Source organism: Lactuca sativa, chromosome 6, assembly GCF_002870075.4.
Source record: "Lactuca sativa cultivar Salinas chromosome 6, Lsat_Salinas_v11, whole genome shotgun sequence".
In the NCBI taxonomy this organism is placed as follows: Eukaryota; Viridiplantae; Streptophyta; class Magnoliopsida; order Asterales; family Asteraceae; genus Lactuca; species Lactuca sativa.
Genome location: NC_056628.2, coordinates 196,020,349 through 196,036,898, shown reverse-complemented (window position 1 = coordinate 196,036,898; position 16,550 = coordinate 196,020,349). Strand labels below are relative to the sequence as shown.

The 16,550-nt window shown below is 39.1% G+C and overlaps 1 protein-coding gene across 1 annotated transcript; it reads right to left on the bottom strand.

Annotated features, from left to right (window-relative positions):
- Nucleotides 1–886: 886 nt before the first annotated feature.
- LOC111908805 (uncharacterized) lies at nt 887–1,798 on the bottom strand. Its single transcript, XM_023904604.1, has one exon. It carries the CDS (start codon nt 1,796–1,798, stop codon nt 887–889), a length of 912 nt encoding a protein of 303 aa, XP_023760372.1.
- Nucleotides 1,799–16,550: the final 14,752 nt, after the last annotated feature.

Below are 16,550 nucleotides of genomic sequence, written 5' to 3'. Positions count from 1 at the left end.
CCGGAAGATCTTATTGAAACACATCCGGAAAATGATACGCCACAGGGATGTTGTGAATGCTCGCTTCCTCTTTGGTTTTATCCACCACGTGAGCAAGGAATGTGTAGTTCTTCTTTTGTAGACACTTTTGCGTCTTGATACTCGAGATAAGGTGAAGATTCGCGCCTGGTTTATCTCCAAAGATTATTAGGTTTTCGTGGTTAGGAAGATGAAGGCGAACGACCTTCTCGTGACACATAATATCGGCATGATGGGGGCTTAACCAATCCATGCCAATGATCACATCAAAACTCCTAATATTTACATGCATTAAGTTTATTTGGAAGGTGTGATTGTTTAGAGTTAGTGTACACCCTACATAGATATCCTTAGTTGATTCAGTCTTCCCATTATCCATTTCCACCATGAAGGCTTCATTGAGCTTCTGGGGTTGTTGTTTTAGCAAGTGTTTAAACTTATTACTCACAAAACTTCGCTCTGCTCCGCTATCAAATAAAATGCATGCATACGAGTTGTTAAGCAGGAACGTACCGATGACAACGGTTGGGTCCTGCACTGGTTCGCCCTGACCTATTGTCAGTACTCTCCCAGCTGCTCCTGTTCCTTGATTGTTCGCGTTTGGGCAGTTTCGCCTGATATGCCCCGCTTTCCCACATGCATAACAGGTATAGGTAGCTCCAGTATTGGCGTTGTTGTTACTGCTATTGTTGTTGTTGTTGTTGTTGTTGTTGTTGTTGTTGTTGTTTGTCATATGGTTTTTCTAAAGCGGAGTCCTACAATACTTCGTTGTATGGCCCTTCCGATTGCACCTTGTGTAACTCATCTCTCGGCACTCCGCGTGATGGTGGAAGTTGCATTTGTTACACTTGGGGAGATTTCCCAAGTACTATTTGGAAGCATTTGGTTTGGATGAGGCTAGAGCATGTGGTGTGGTAATAGTTTGTGTTGCAGCATGGACACACAGCGTTTGTTGCTTCTTAGACAATTCCGAGTTTTGCTTTCCTTTCCGCTTGTTGTTTTTCCCCTTCTTGTTCTCTTCCACCTTCTTAGCCTCCGCTACCACTGTCTTGGCACTCTTCTTATTGCCATGATCGTATAGTTTCTTAGCCAATCTCTTAGCACTAGCAAACGTCTTAGGGTTTGCTGCAATGACATTCCCTTGAATAGGCTCAGTCAGCCCCCAGATAAACCTTTCAATCTTTTTCTCTTCGGAGGTGATCATTCTGGGACACAGAAGAGATAGATCGCTAAACCTAGATATGTATACATCGATGTTGGAGTTTTGGATCGTGAGGTTCCACAACTCTTGCTCCATCTTCTGAATCTCACCTCTAGGACAATATTCTGTTGGCATCATCTCCTTCAACTCTTCCCAGGGCATCACGTTCGCCACCAGGAGTGTCATGGCCTCTACGTGGCCATTCCACCATGAGAGAGCTTGGTCCATGAATGTGCAGGATGTGAACTTGACCTTACACTCATCCAGACACCCGTAGATTTCGAAGACAGACTCTACTTTCTCAATCCATCTCTTTAGAGCTATGACGCCTCCCGTCCCATTAAAGGTCCGAGGTTTGGCGTTGGTGAAATCCTTGTAGGTGCATGGTCGTGCGGCTTCATGGTTTTTCCCTTGATTTGTGCTTCCGGCCCCCTGCCCGTTGCCTTCTTCGTTGTTTCCATTGCAAATTTGTGCAAGTGCCGCAGTGACCGCAACATACACTGCTGCCTGGAATGCAACCGAGTTTATTTCCAGCGGGGTTGGTGTTGCGTTGTTTCCACGGTTGGGTCTTTGAGGCATCTTTTTGTCATGGAACGGAAAGATGTTGAGTGCCTATGGTTTTTGCGAGTTTGTGATCCTATAAACTGGGGTATAGCATGTACTTACGTAATTTCACACGTTGACATAAAACAAGGAAGTAAAACACATAGCAGATAACAATGTCATGATAAAACATAAAGCATTTTCATTAATACTAATAGTTTTGATACAAGAAAATTTGCCAGAAGGCATACAGTACATGGAAATATAAAATCTGGCAGCATGACAACCCTATGAGTAGTGTAATCACTTAAACATAGAGTCGATAGTTCATACCATAGTACGCCTAAAAGAAACCTAATACTAATAGTTATACTACTGATCATGGTCAGACTGCAAGATTCCTAATGGTGGTAACGATATCATATCCCAAAATGTTGTGCCAACAACTGAGCCATCTCGGTAATTTCTCCGATGACCTCATCCCTTTGTTACTTAGCTTGTACGACTCGTGCCTCCATAGCTAACAGTTGTTGGTGGAGTGTGGCGACCTCTGCTTTTAGAGAACGATCCTTACCAACGGGATCTGCTGGTGGGGCAGGGTGGTCCTGGTGTGCCTCATTGGCAGGTGGTTCCACAGGGGCCTCATTCATGTCGCTATCTTCCTCCGTGTCTTCGTCAGTCCCCTCAAACTCATAGTCGGTATCAATGTACTCGTCGGGTCCAACATCATGGGCTCTCCCTTGTTCCCCTTCAGAATCATCCTCCATGGTGGGGGGTCACCCCGTATAGATCTATACACAAACTCCCGCTTTCCATCCAAGAAACTCTGATTATAACTACAGGCTACGATTGTACACTCAATGGTGCCAACCGGCAAGTTCACTAAATCCTCAACCTTTCCCGTTTGATAAGATTTTTCCATGTTTAATGTTTTATGCGTAAGTTAAAGATTTTTCCATTCCAAAGTAAATGTACAAATTCATAAACTATGTGGAGGTATATTTATGATTTAAAGGTATGTGAATCTTCATTCCAAGCCCGATTAACATGTAAATGGGCCACAAGGTCCAATAACATAATAAAAGGGTAATTTTGGCCTAAAGGCATGAAATTGGGCCACAAAGGCCCAATGAACATGTAGTCCATAAATTAGGACCAAATTAACATGCAAGGAGGTCGTGAAACCCAATAAACATGTCATGAAACACATTGAGCTCAATATACACTTAGTTGGGCCCTTAGGGCCCAACGGCCAAGTATCATGAATATTAAGCCCAATAATTGATTATCGACATATTTCGTTCGTTTTGTTTTATTCCATTGTTTGTTTTGACTTGAAGTTTGACAGGTTGATGATAGAAATCTTCTTTTTGTAAAAACGACGTTTTTGGCCAACAGATCTCATTTTTCTAAAATTAGGCCCAAAGTTTTGTAAAAATGACACTTTAGTCCATAATTTATAAACGTTTTCAATTTTGTCACAAATGTCTATAAATTTACGGTTTAAACCCAAAATGTTATATTTTTACATTAGAACCCTCTTTTGCAGAAAAATACATTTTCAGTCCCTTATTTGTAAAAGTTTACACTTTCGGCCCCATTTTTGGAAAACTTTACATTTTTGGTCCAATTTGCAAATGATTGATATTTTCACCTCTAAATTTGGTTTATTTACAGTTATGACTCAAACTTTGGCAAAATGACATTTTTAAACCCCCAAAACTCTTTTTTTCACAAATTGGGCCCATAACCGCGAGGCCCAAAAGTTTTGGCCCTTTAGCTAAAATTTGCATTTTTGGCCCCTTTAAAAGTATGTTTAGCATAAAAACACATTTTTATACTTGTAGGACCTGTTTGGCCCCTTAAAAAACATAATTTTCACTTTTTACCCTTAACTTTTTTTTCTTGACAATTTTGACGTTTAACAAACTTTTTGTTGAAATCTTGGTATCTTAAACATTTAACACTTTTAACTTGATAGATGGATGTATATAGTGTCATATTTCATAGATCTTTGCCATATAATGCTTGAAATTTTCGAGATTTGCTAAGATCTAACAAGTTTTTTACCAAATAAACTAAGAATTCACACAAAACATGCATATAACACATAGATCTACACATTTTACTTGTATTCTCCCCCAAAAATCATATGAAAACCGAAAACAAGGGGGTATGAACTCACCTTTTCTTTGATGTTTCGGTTTTGAAGAAGAAAGGAAGAAGATTTTGGTCCTAGCAACACCTTGAAGTAGATCTCGAACTTAAGAAGATTTCTAGGAGTATGATCACCAAAAACTTTGTTTAAAAGAGTGATCTATCATGAAGATGAAGTTATAAAACTTGAGTGTGTAAAGGCTTACCAAGAATGATGATTATCATGTGAAAATCCTCTTCAAGTCTAAGCTAAATCTTGAGAATTTTTGGAGGAAGAAGAATGATGATCTTAGAGAAAATGGAGAGAATTTGGTAGAGTGTGTGTGTGTGTGTTTGTGGCTTCGGCCAAGAGGAAGAAGAGAGGAGAGAGAGAGTGAGATGAAGTGGCTAGTATGGATACATGGAGGATCTCGCATGGATACATGATGTATAAAATGGAGGTGGCACCTCCTAAAGTCAAACCTCCCTTAATCTATTTTCTTTTCTCTTTTTTTTGTTTGTTTTGATACATAGGCCGATATTTTGGGCCAAGAAGAAATGGTGGAGTATATTGGGCCTATTAACTTTAGCTAGGATATTTGGCTCCTAAACATAAAAATTTCCTACCCATTGGGCCCTTGGAAGCATTCACGGCCCAATTAGAATAAAAGAATAGGCTTATGGCTCACTAAGGTTAATTTGATTAGTTATGGCCCAATAAGGCCCATTAGAGTTAGAATGAATCATTCTAGAACCAAATGGTCCAAAATGTTTTAAATTTATGAATTGGGTCCAATTAGGATCCAGTTAGGGCTTCTAAGTCCAATAAAGTTGAATTGCATGCTTACTGGTCCATTGGTCCCAATAAGGAACTCCTAATCCAATATGGACATAAACCAGGATTCTTAGGGTTTCAGACTCTTTGATGGACATGAATGGTGAATCTAAATGTGCATTGAGTGAGATTTACTTAGAATATAAGTTTTACAATAGTTGAATGGTTACACAGGAATAGAGCTTCCTAGCTAAAATGCTAGTTGTGACGTAACATATTTCAAAAACATAATTGTCTCAAGTGTCAACACAATCCACATAAAAATTTCACTATCCCATAATCATCCACATAATCTCGCATCGGTGTGTACAATCAAGCCGATGATTTCCCATGATCCCGAGATGTACCTAAACCACATATCACATAACATGGTAAGCACGAAGCTTAGTGAGTTCCCCAAAATACCACACATGTCTCATTGGCCTCTTATGGCTATACTCTAATAAGACCCTTCGGTCAATGTGTCTCAATGGGACCCTCTAGTCCCACAACTTGGGTGGACCCTCCGGTCCTAAATCGGTAAGCTCATAATAATACACAAAACAAATCACAAAGACATAATGCAGGATATCACAATACCTAATATAAAACATAAGACCCTCCGGTCACACAAATATTACCACTCTAGGTAAAGTATAATGAGAAGACTCACCTCGTAAGCAAGCTAGTAATAATCTCGTACATGAATCTCGAACTAGCCTTCACCTGACACATAAGATAATAATCTATAATTAACACTTAAATCACGACTCAAAATAAACTAGGTTATTCTCTCTCTCTAACTCTTGGAATGGCTAAAAGACCATTTTACCCCTCTATGGTCCCTATACTCCCTACCTTGACCAAACCCTAAAGTCAACAAAAGTCAACACCCGAGTCAACTGTTCATGTTGACCTGACTCGCCGAGTGCATCTATATGACTCGCAGAGTCCCCTTTGTTCCTTCAGATCATCGCGAAAACCCAACTTAACTCGTCGAGTTATCCAGTCAACTCGCCGAGTTACCCATATCCAGACTCATCGGGGAAAGCCCTAGCCGACTCGTCGAGTCAGCTCTTTGAATTGTCGAGTCCCTTAAATCAAATTCTCATTCAGACGTTTTAAGGAAGATATACCCCTCCAAACTCTAGTTCTAGCCTCCCAAGGTTCGAATGTCACGTAAAGCTTTCATCTTTATGTTCATGCATGGCATATTTGCTCCATAATTCCAATACAAGCTCTAACTAAGGTGTTTTAGCACAATAACTCTTTGATAGTTGGATAAAGCTATGACCTATGGACTCTATGGACCTCACAAGGTCCAAATCTAATGTAAATATGGAAAAAGCCCCAAAAGTTCCTTATTAACAAGATCTAAACAACATGATGAGCAAGGTGATGACTTTTACCTTCCAACAGAAGCTCCAAGTGAATGAATATTGGATCTTACAGCCTTTCCTCGTTCCTTGCTTGAATCTCACTTCTTCTCCTCTAATGATTCACGAAAACACTCAAATATTAGCTCAATCACTCTCTCTTAGCTCAAATGGCCGATTAGGGTTTCACGTAGGGGAGTTGGGTAGCTGGTGAGGCGGAAATGAGGACATAAGTTCATTTAAATAGGTCCCAAACGTGGAGATTTAGGGTTTCATCTCACAGCGCCAACTCGGCGAGTCGGCTCTCTGACTCATCGATTCGGTCATTAAACCTGCATGCTCAAACCAATTCTACTCGATGAGTCGGACACACAACTCGTCGAGTCACTCATTAAATCCCAAAAATAAATAAATAAATAAATGTAATACCTGGGATTCAGGATGTTACAATTCCCCCCCCCCCTCCACTAGAATCAGACCTCGCCCTCGAATTCAGGATCCAGAAATAACTCTGGATGTTGCTTGCACATCTCGGACTCCAGCTCCCAAGTGCACTTGGACCCCTTTTGATATTGCCACTGGACCTGAACCAGGGGCACCTCTTTGTTCCTCAGAACCTTCACTTTCCGATCCAAGATCACTATCGGCCTCTCCATATAATTCAGGCTCGTATCCACTTGAATGTCCTTTAAGAGCACCACCTCCGTCTCATCGGCTACACACTTCCTCAACTAAGACACGTGGAAGGTGCTATGAATCTGACTCAACTCTGCAGGTAGCTCCAACCGGTAAGCTACCTTGCCCACTCTAGCAATCACTCTGAAATGACTAATGTATTGGGGCCCTAGCTTGCCCCGTTTCCTGAATCGGATCACCCATTTCCATGCGGATACCTTCAGGAGGACAAAATCTCAAACCTGGAACTCTAGCTCGGATCGTCGCCGATCTGCGTAACTCTTTTGATGACTATGGGTTGTCAGTAACCTCTGTCTGACCTGCTGAATCTGCTCGGTCGTCTTCAGCACTATCTCAGTGCCACCCATCACTTTCTGCCCTACCTCTCCCTAACAGCTGGGAGTCTGACACCTCCTCCCATATAAGATCTCGAAAGGAGGCATGCCAGTACTGGAATGGTGGCTATTATTGTAAGAAAAATCAGCTAAGGGCAAATAGGTGTCCCAACTTCCTCTGAAGTCCATAACACATGCACGTAGCATGTCCTCAAGCATCTGAATCATTCGATCGCTCTGCTCGTCTGTCTACGGGTGATATGCGGTACTGAAATGCAATCGGGTACCCAACTCCTCATGAAATTTCTTCTAGAACCTGGAAGTAAAACGCACATCCCAATCTGACACTATTGAGGTCGGCACTCCTTGTTGTGCTTCCACCTCTCTCACATAAATCTCGGCCAGTTACTCTGCAGAAGAGCTCTCACTGATGGCGAGGAAGTGAGCAATCTTCGTCAACTGGTCTACAATCACCCATATCGCGTCAACCCCATGCTCGGTCCTCGGTAGTTTGGTGATAAAATCCATCGAAATTTTTTCCTATTTCCACTGGGGAATCTCTAGAGGCTATAACGGACCATGGTTACGCTGGTGCTCCGCCTTAACCCAACGACAAGTCAAGCACCTCTCTACCACCCATGACACGTCCCTCTTCATACAGGACCACCACCAGTCTCCCTTCAGGTCCAAATACATATTATTAGCCCCTGGGTGGATCGAGAATCTCGATCTATGTGCCTCCTCCATCAATACACGATGAGCTCCACCTATATAGAGCACCCGAATCCGCCCTCGGAAGACATAAGCCTACGACTGTCCATCTCAAACTCGGAAACCTGCCCAATCATCCGCTCCCTCTTGCGGTTCTTCGGTCTCACGGCCTCCACTTGAGCCTCTCAAATGATATCTAAGACTTGAGTCATACTGTCATCCTCATGTGCACATCTTGGATCGGAGCACTCACTTCTCTACGGCTCGGGGCGTCGGCTACCACATTAGCCTTGCCCGGATGATATAATATCTCGCAGTCATAGTCCTTCACTACATCTAACCACGTCTACTGCATCATATTCAGGTTGGGCTGATCCATGAGATACTACAAGCTTTTTGTGTTCCATATATATGATACATCGGACCCTATACAAGTAGTGGCGCCAGATCTTGAGGGCGAACACCACCGCCACCAGCTCCAAGTCGTGGGTGGGATACCTTGTATCATGAGGCTTCAGTTGCCTCGATGCATATGTTATCACATGACCCACAAAGTCCTCCACTCCCTCGGGAAGGGCTAACACCGGGGCTTCGCACAATCTCTGGCGAAGGGTATCAAATGAGGCATGCTTCTCAGGACCCCAAGTAAAAGTAACACCCTTCCAGGTCAACCTGGTGAGAGGAACGACAATCTTGGAGAAATCTCTGATAAATCTATGATAGTAGCCGACTAAACCCAGAAAACTCTTGATCTTAATAGAGATCTTGACACCTCCCATCTCATAGCTGCCTCAATCTTGGCCGGGTCGACTAATATACCATTCTGATTAACGAGGTGTCCCAGGAACGGGACCTCTCGTAACCAGAAATCACACTTGGAGAATTTGGCATAAAGCCTCTTCGTCCTCAAAACTCCAAGAATCTCTCTAAGATGTTCCTCGTGCTGCTCTCTGGATCTCGAATACACCAGGATATCGTCGATGAACACGATCACCGATCGATCCAACATAGGCCTGCACACCTGGTTCATGAGGTCCATGAACGCTGCCAGTGTGTTGGTGAGCCCGAAAGGCATCACCACAAACTTGTAGTGCTCATAACGATTCCTAAAGGCCGTATTCTATATATCCTCCTTGCAGACTCTCATCTGATGATATCCAGACCTTAAATTAATCTTGGAAAACCAAGACGCCCCCTGCAACTGATCGAACAGATCGTCGATTCTCGGTAGTGGATAATGGTTTTTGACCGTCAGTTTGTTCAACTCCCGGTAATCAATACACATCTGGTGTGAACCATGCTTTTTCTTTACAAAAAGGTTCGACACTCCCCATGGTGAGCTACTCGGTCTGATAAACCCTTCCCTAGAAGCTCCTGGTGCTGTGAGGATAACTCCTATATCTCTTAAGGATGTTCTTAAGATTCGCTACAGAAACCTAGTACCTTAGAAACCTTATATCAACTCCAAAACAACATATACGTTTTAAATACTTAAAAATTTAGGATAACGTTCAGATTTTCCTAGCTTACTTAAACCCGAAGAAGAACAAAGAACCAATAGCCCCGCTACCGTCGTAGCAGAGAAACCCATAGTTCACAATCAAATATTTAGTAGTCTCCAAACTTCTCGCTATCATTTGAAATCGATAGGAATTCATTTCTCTCTCTATAATTGGGAAATCTATGGGATTTCTTGAATCAATCTCTCTCTATAATTAGGAAATCTGTAGGATTTCTGGAACCTTACCATGAGAGGATTAAAGGTGACTACTTACACCTCCCGATAACAGCCTCGCAAAACTTTGCCCAAGAATGATGAACCCAAAATACAAATAGACCGAAAGGTACATATGGTGGTTAGCTTCACAAGTTCAAGGTCTGGTTACTACATCTAGACCCGCTACCTTCGGTAATGCTAAGCAATTGGCCTATCAGTTGACTGAGCAATGTATTCTTCAGGGTACCATAACCCCACAAACTGAAAAGAACCAGGTTGGGAGTACAAAAAGGAAGTTCCATGGAAAGTCAAAGGGCTACTTCAAGCATCACAAACTCGATCCAGAATCTATGGTTGTGTATATTGCAATCACAAACATTTACGTTCCATCAAAGCCCTACCTTGGGAAGTTACCCCATAATACCATGTGCAATTCCCACCATGTCAAAAATTGTATGGTTTGCAGCATCTGTAACTTGAGGGGTCACACCTTTAAGTTTTGCACAAAGTCCCCAAACAAAGCAACGTCAACCACTGTCGCAGGAGGAAGCCGAAGTTGCTTCAAATGCAATCAACAAGGGCATTTCAAGGACTCCTCGAAACTGAAGAACCAGGGTGGCAATGGAAAAGCAATGGTGATAGGTGATGGAGATGCTCACCAGGAACCAACTGTGGTTACTGGTATGTTTCCATTCAACAATAATTATGCATCAATATTATTTGATACTAGTGTCGATAGAAGTTTTATTTCCCATAAGTTTAGAAGCATGATTAACCATAAATTTTGCAAACTTAACGAAGTTTACATGGTAGAAGTAGCAAACAACCAATTAGAACGCACCTTATAAATACTCACTAATTGTCTTCTCACCCTGAAAAACCAAGTCTTTCATGTCAACCTAATACATATGACCATTGGAAGTTTCGATGTGATCATTAGAATGGATTGGTTATCACCTCATTGAATTAAGATTTTATGTTACAAAAAAGTCGTCCAAATACATTTACCCAACAATGAAGCTCTCGTGATTTACGGAGATAAATCATGAAAGAATCTAAGAATCATCTCTTGCATGAAGGCAAGAAAATGTTTGCAGAAAAGATACTTCGCTTTCTTGGCACACGTGGTGGATATGCGAGACAAGGGTAAGAAAATCAAAGATATACCGCAACTGTGCGACTACCCAAATGTATTTCCAGAGAATCTACATGGACGTGCAGACATTAAGGCAAAAGAGTAATTGTTTTTTTTAAATAACATACATAAAAAGGCATGTGGCCATAATCATCACCACCACCCCCACTACTACCACAATCGCCGCCACCATCATTAAATGGTTGTTTAGTATAACCTATGAGCAAGCAATATGGTTTAATATCATTTATGCAGCATCCAAACTTTAAAAACCAAAACAAATAATTTTGTTAATGCAACCTGTCGATTTTTTTTTTCCAAATCTTACTTCTTCAAAAACAAATTACACCTAAAGATAAACATACCTACGACAACAAACCCTACTAAAAGACCGTTTTTGCAAATTTATAACTATTTGGACTTAATATAAAAAAACAACAAAAATCAAATGGACAATTTTTGCACTTTACCTTTTATAATATATATATATATATATATATATATATATATATATATATATATATATATATATATATATATACACACACACACACTAGCCGTTTACCCGCGCAAAGCGACAGGTGCGGATCAACAAAATGACATAAAAAATTTGTTAAACAAAATGACGAACAGATAGAGATTTCTTATACCTGGGCTAGGATTAAACGTAAGACATTTTTGGGCTTATTCGATTTTAATAGAAAGAAAAACAAAGGAGGAGGTAGCGAGCATGAGAGAGAACCAAGGTTTTGCGGTCAATGACAAGGCATTCATGATAGAGGAATGCTAGATCAATGCGCCTCTTCTAGTTTATATGAAATGCTTTATAACGTGTACATCGTATTAGACCGATTCAAATGGATATGAAGAACACTTGGTCAAACTTTGACCCATTCAAAATCTTATCATCATCTTATTTGACTTTTTCATTATTATTGACAGATTCAGTATTTAATGATTCAATTGGATATGAGGAACACTTGGTCAAAGTTTGACCCATTCAAAATCGTATCATCATTATCTTATTTGACTTTTTCATAAATGTTGACCGGATAAGATTTAGTATTTACCGATTCAATTGGATATGAGGAACACTTGGTCAAACTTTGACCCATTCAAAATCTTATCATCATCATCATCTTATTTGACTTTTTCATAAATGTTGACCAGATAAGATTTAGTATTTACCGATTCAATTGGATATGAGGAACACTTGATCAAACTTTGACTCATTCAAAATCTTATCATCATCATCTTATTTGAATTTTTCATATTTAACCCATTCAATTTGAAGATAAGCTTAGAAGATCTATTCAAAATCTGTCTTTGACCGGATAAGATATATTATTCTCCGATGCATAAAATTATTGTATATGATGATTAAAAGTTTGTACCTCTTAAAATTCAACAAAATCTTGTAAATGCTTTTTAAGGTGTGTGTATATATATATATATATATATATATATATATATATATATATATATATATAATTTTTATGAGACCGTGAAACCATTTTATCTAACAAAATATTCTAATATTATATTTTTCTTAAAAATGTAATATATGTGATATTCTAATATTCTAAAACAATATAGTTAACACGTCTCACAAAATTAAGTCCGTCTCAAATATATATATATATATATATATATATATATATATATATATATATATATATATATATATATATATATATATATATTTGTGTGTGTGTGATTTAAAATGGCGTTTTTAAGATGTCATTTACGAGCCTTGGAGTCATAACACTCCTCCTTAGTGAGGCATAATAAACATTTTACAATTGTGACTTCATGGTCAATAAGCTTTTACACCTATAATAATAATAATAATAATAAAAATAAAGAAAGAAAAACTTAGAATGCTAAAATTAATTAAAAAGAAATTTAAATAGCCTGGTTATTACATCTCTGGAACTTAGTTGGTCTTCAGTAAAATTGTACTTAAAATCGAAATAAAACTAAAATCTACCTTAATAAATGAAAATGTTATTGCCATTTGTCATTCTCTCATTTATTTGGTCACATGTCATTTTGTCATAATTTTGAAATATATTTATTTTCCACTTGTCAATTACTTCATTGTTCATTTCCACTATATCATTAATTTAGTTTTCATAAACTAAACCTACTATAATAACTATTAATTTTAAATTTTAAATTTCAAATTTGAAATTTCAATTTCAATTTCAAATAAATTTACACTTTAAACAAATGTATTTAACATTTTATTATAATAAATCGTTTAGTACACGGGTCTAACAATTAAACACATAATTTTAATTAATGTATTTTTTGCATGTTTTTTTTTCATAATTTTCACTTATTTCATATTTCAAATTCAAATAAACTTTTCATTTAATCGCTCCTGTTTAACATTATGTTTTAATTAACCCGTATAATATACGGGTTTCAAAACTACTACAATATTATAATCAATAGACAATAAATAAGTAAACCTTTTTAAAAACAATACATATGCTACCTCTGCGATGATTGATTTCACGACATACATGAAAGGTCTTCTCAAATTATACAAAGAATGTTCAGCGATTATAGCCAACAAATGTGGCCCCAAACTAGTCGATAACATCAACAGGTCCAATTAATAATAATGAAATTAAAAGGATTGACATGTATTTAATACAAAGTACGTATAAACATGTGAAATAGAACATTAGTTTACAGAATAACAATGTAATTTTCTCAAATACCAAAGGATGACATGTATTTAATACAAAGTATGTATAAACATGTGAAATAGAACATTAATTTACAGAATAACAATGTAATTTTCTCAAATACCATAAAATGATTTTGTAGTCGATAGCCGGCTAAAACTTGATTGTATAATAAATTAATAATTGTTAGTTTGTCGCTTTTATAAATTGATAAAAGGAAATTTGGCACAAAAATAAAAATTAAATTAATTAGGATGTTTTCTTTTTTCAACGGCATGATTTTATTTAAAAGTAAACTTATAAGGAATCAAAATTCATACATGTGTTTCTAAGCCGTCCTTTCTAATAGAGGATAAAAATTGAAAATGAAAATAAGAATGTGTTTTTGAGCAACATGATTTTATTTAAGAACAAACAAAATGCTAGAACTAACAAGGAATCAAAATTCGTACATGCATTTGTATGCCGCCCTTTCCAATCGAGAATTTTTCTACGACGCATACTCAAAATCCAATTGAACAAACTAGACGCAATAAACTTAAAAAGGAGATCATTTACAGCTTTGGAAATTGGAAAATGAAGGCATTACAAAACGACCAAATTCTAATAAAAACACCTGCATCGAAAACTTTCATTTTGGCACTCAAAAATTGTATTTGATTGGGCCAAGAAATTTGGTCTTTAGCCGATACAAATGACGAATGTTAAACCCTCCACCTACCACCAATCAACCGCCACAAAGATGAAACGACCCAAAAATACGACCCAAAAATTTCGTTTTCAACATAACCAAAAACCATAATCTGAGTGTCATATCATAAACCATACATGATGTATCTCAAAATAATAATAAAAACACTGTGCGGAAAACTGTATCATATCCATGTCATATAGAAATCAAGAACCAAATCATCTCCCAGGATAAAAGCTGAAGCGGTGGTGTGTGCGATGTCATCATCCCGAGCTCTTCCCTCTACAAGCGGAAGTACCTGAAACCCAAACTGAAACTGTAAGCACGAAGCTTAGTGAGCTCCCCCAAATTACCACATACCATACAATAATATATCAAGCACATACGGGGCCTTGCCCCCTCCATCGGACCGAAGTCTGAAGCTGACTGACTGGGACCTTATCCCCTACATCGAACCGAAGTCCGAAGCTGACATCGGACCGAAGTCCGAAGCTAACTGGGACCTTGTCCCCTACATCGAACCGAAGTCCGAAGCTGACATCGGACCGAAGTCCGAAGCTAACTGGGACCTTGTCCCCTACATCGAATCAAACATGCTAACTACTGCATCGGATAACATCCGGATACTACTGGTAGCTAAACAGGCCGGCATTGTGGCCTTAGACCCGTTCCTACTGAAAGGGAACTCACCTCGTAAACTGGCGGCTGAGTGTGTGTCTCTGAAAGCTACCGGCTGCTGCTCCTGAATCTCCTCGGCTACAAGCCCATGAATACACTCAATCAAATACTAAACACTGCACTTGGGGTAAAATGACTCTTTTACCCTTGGTCAAAGTCAACTTACTTTTGGGGCTGACTCGCCGAGTTGGGCCACCCAACTCGCCGAGTCCTACTCTCACTTCTCAGTTCTACATGCTGCTACTCGTCGAGTGTGGCATCGACTCGACGAGTACCCTCTTGATCCAAGAACTCAGACAATCTTCATCCGACTCGCCGAGCCGTATGAACAAACTCGACGAGTTGTTCATGATCCTAAGAAGATTGCCTTGGACTCGCCGAGTTGTATGAACAACTCGCCGAGTCCCTCCATCACTGAGTCTACCCTCAACTCGCTGAGTCCACTCTCTAACTCACTGGATTCACTCGACGATGCTCAAAATGAAGGACTCGGGAACCCGCGACCCAACTCGCCGAGTCGTTCTTCCCGACTCGCCGAGTTGCCGCCATGCAACTGATTTTTACTCGATCTTGTTTGAATCCAACACATACAATTGATAGATCTGAGTCCAATAAGCTGATTTACCACGTAAAGTTTCCAACTTTACATGCACAACCTCATGAATAAGGGAAATAAGGCTAAAAGATGCATAAAATGGGTAGATCTATGATTATTATGCAAAGTAACTCCAAAAAAGACAGTAGATCTGGGCTCTACAACACCCCAACACTCAGATCCAAAGGTATTTCGACTTATTAAGACATTCAAGCAAACATAAGGCTTTGAACAACATCAAATAGCTCTTAGAAGAGCTCTAATGGAAGATTAAAGCATATAACAAGAAGGGAACTCCGAAAATACCTCAATAAACTCAGATTTGCCCTTGGATCTTTGCACTACAACTCGATTCCTTGCTTCTTTCTTCTTCTCCTTCTTCACACCTTCACAAAATGGCACCAAATCACTTATAGGCTCTCAAGGAAGGATTAGGGTTTTCTCACTGTGTTCTCAGGGGGAGAGAGGCGAGAATGGGGCTATAAGATGGTTTAAATAGTGGGCAACCCGGGGATTTAGGGTTTCACCCAGACGGATGGACTCGCCGAGTCCAGAATATGGACTCGCCGAGTCCCCGGCTCACGCGTGCTCGCAGCCGCGACCCTACTCGGCGAGTCAGGCTATGAACTCGCCGAGTTCCTCTTGCAAAACTCATAACAAAAACCAATAAATTAACATACCGGGAACGGGTCGTTACAAAAGAAGTCACTATTTTATAGACTACAAGGAAATAATCAAGAGACTCATTAAAACAATTACTCATGAGACAAGACAATGAACTGAATCTATATCCATCCCCTTGCATTGAAGTTGAGTTTGGTATGTGTATCATTAGGTCAAGATATTATCTTTGATTTGGATCCATTTGTTCCAACAAGTAGTTGGGTTATATACTTATATATTTCTGACTCCCATATACAAATATACTTTGTATGTGAAGAGACATAAAAGTATTATGAATCATTTGAGTCCCGAGTTCATTTTATCATCATCAATTGAGATAGAAAAATCACCCAAATGATTAATATGTGGAAAAATTGGCTATGTCTAGCAACATGACCTCGAGATTTGCATTATTTCAAAACATAAACAAAAATCACCCAAATGACCAACCAGTCGGTCGCAAATCTTACAATTCGTATCTAACTCCAAAGCAAAACAAACGATCAAATCTTTGAGAATACATCACACTCCCCAACCAAAGATCATTCCAAAACAATTGTCAT

Excerpts from the sequence above, each read along its gene's own strand:
- LOC111908805 (XM_023904604.1), bottom strand. The coding sequence starts at position 1,798 with ATGCCTCAAAGACCCAACCGTGGAAACAACGCAACACCAACCCCGCTG.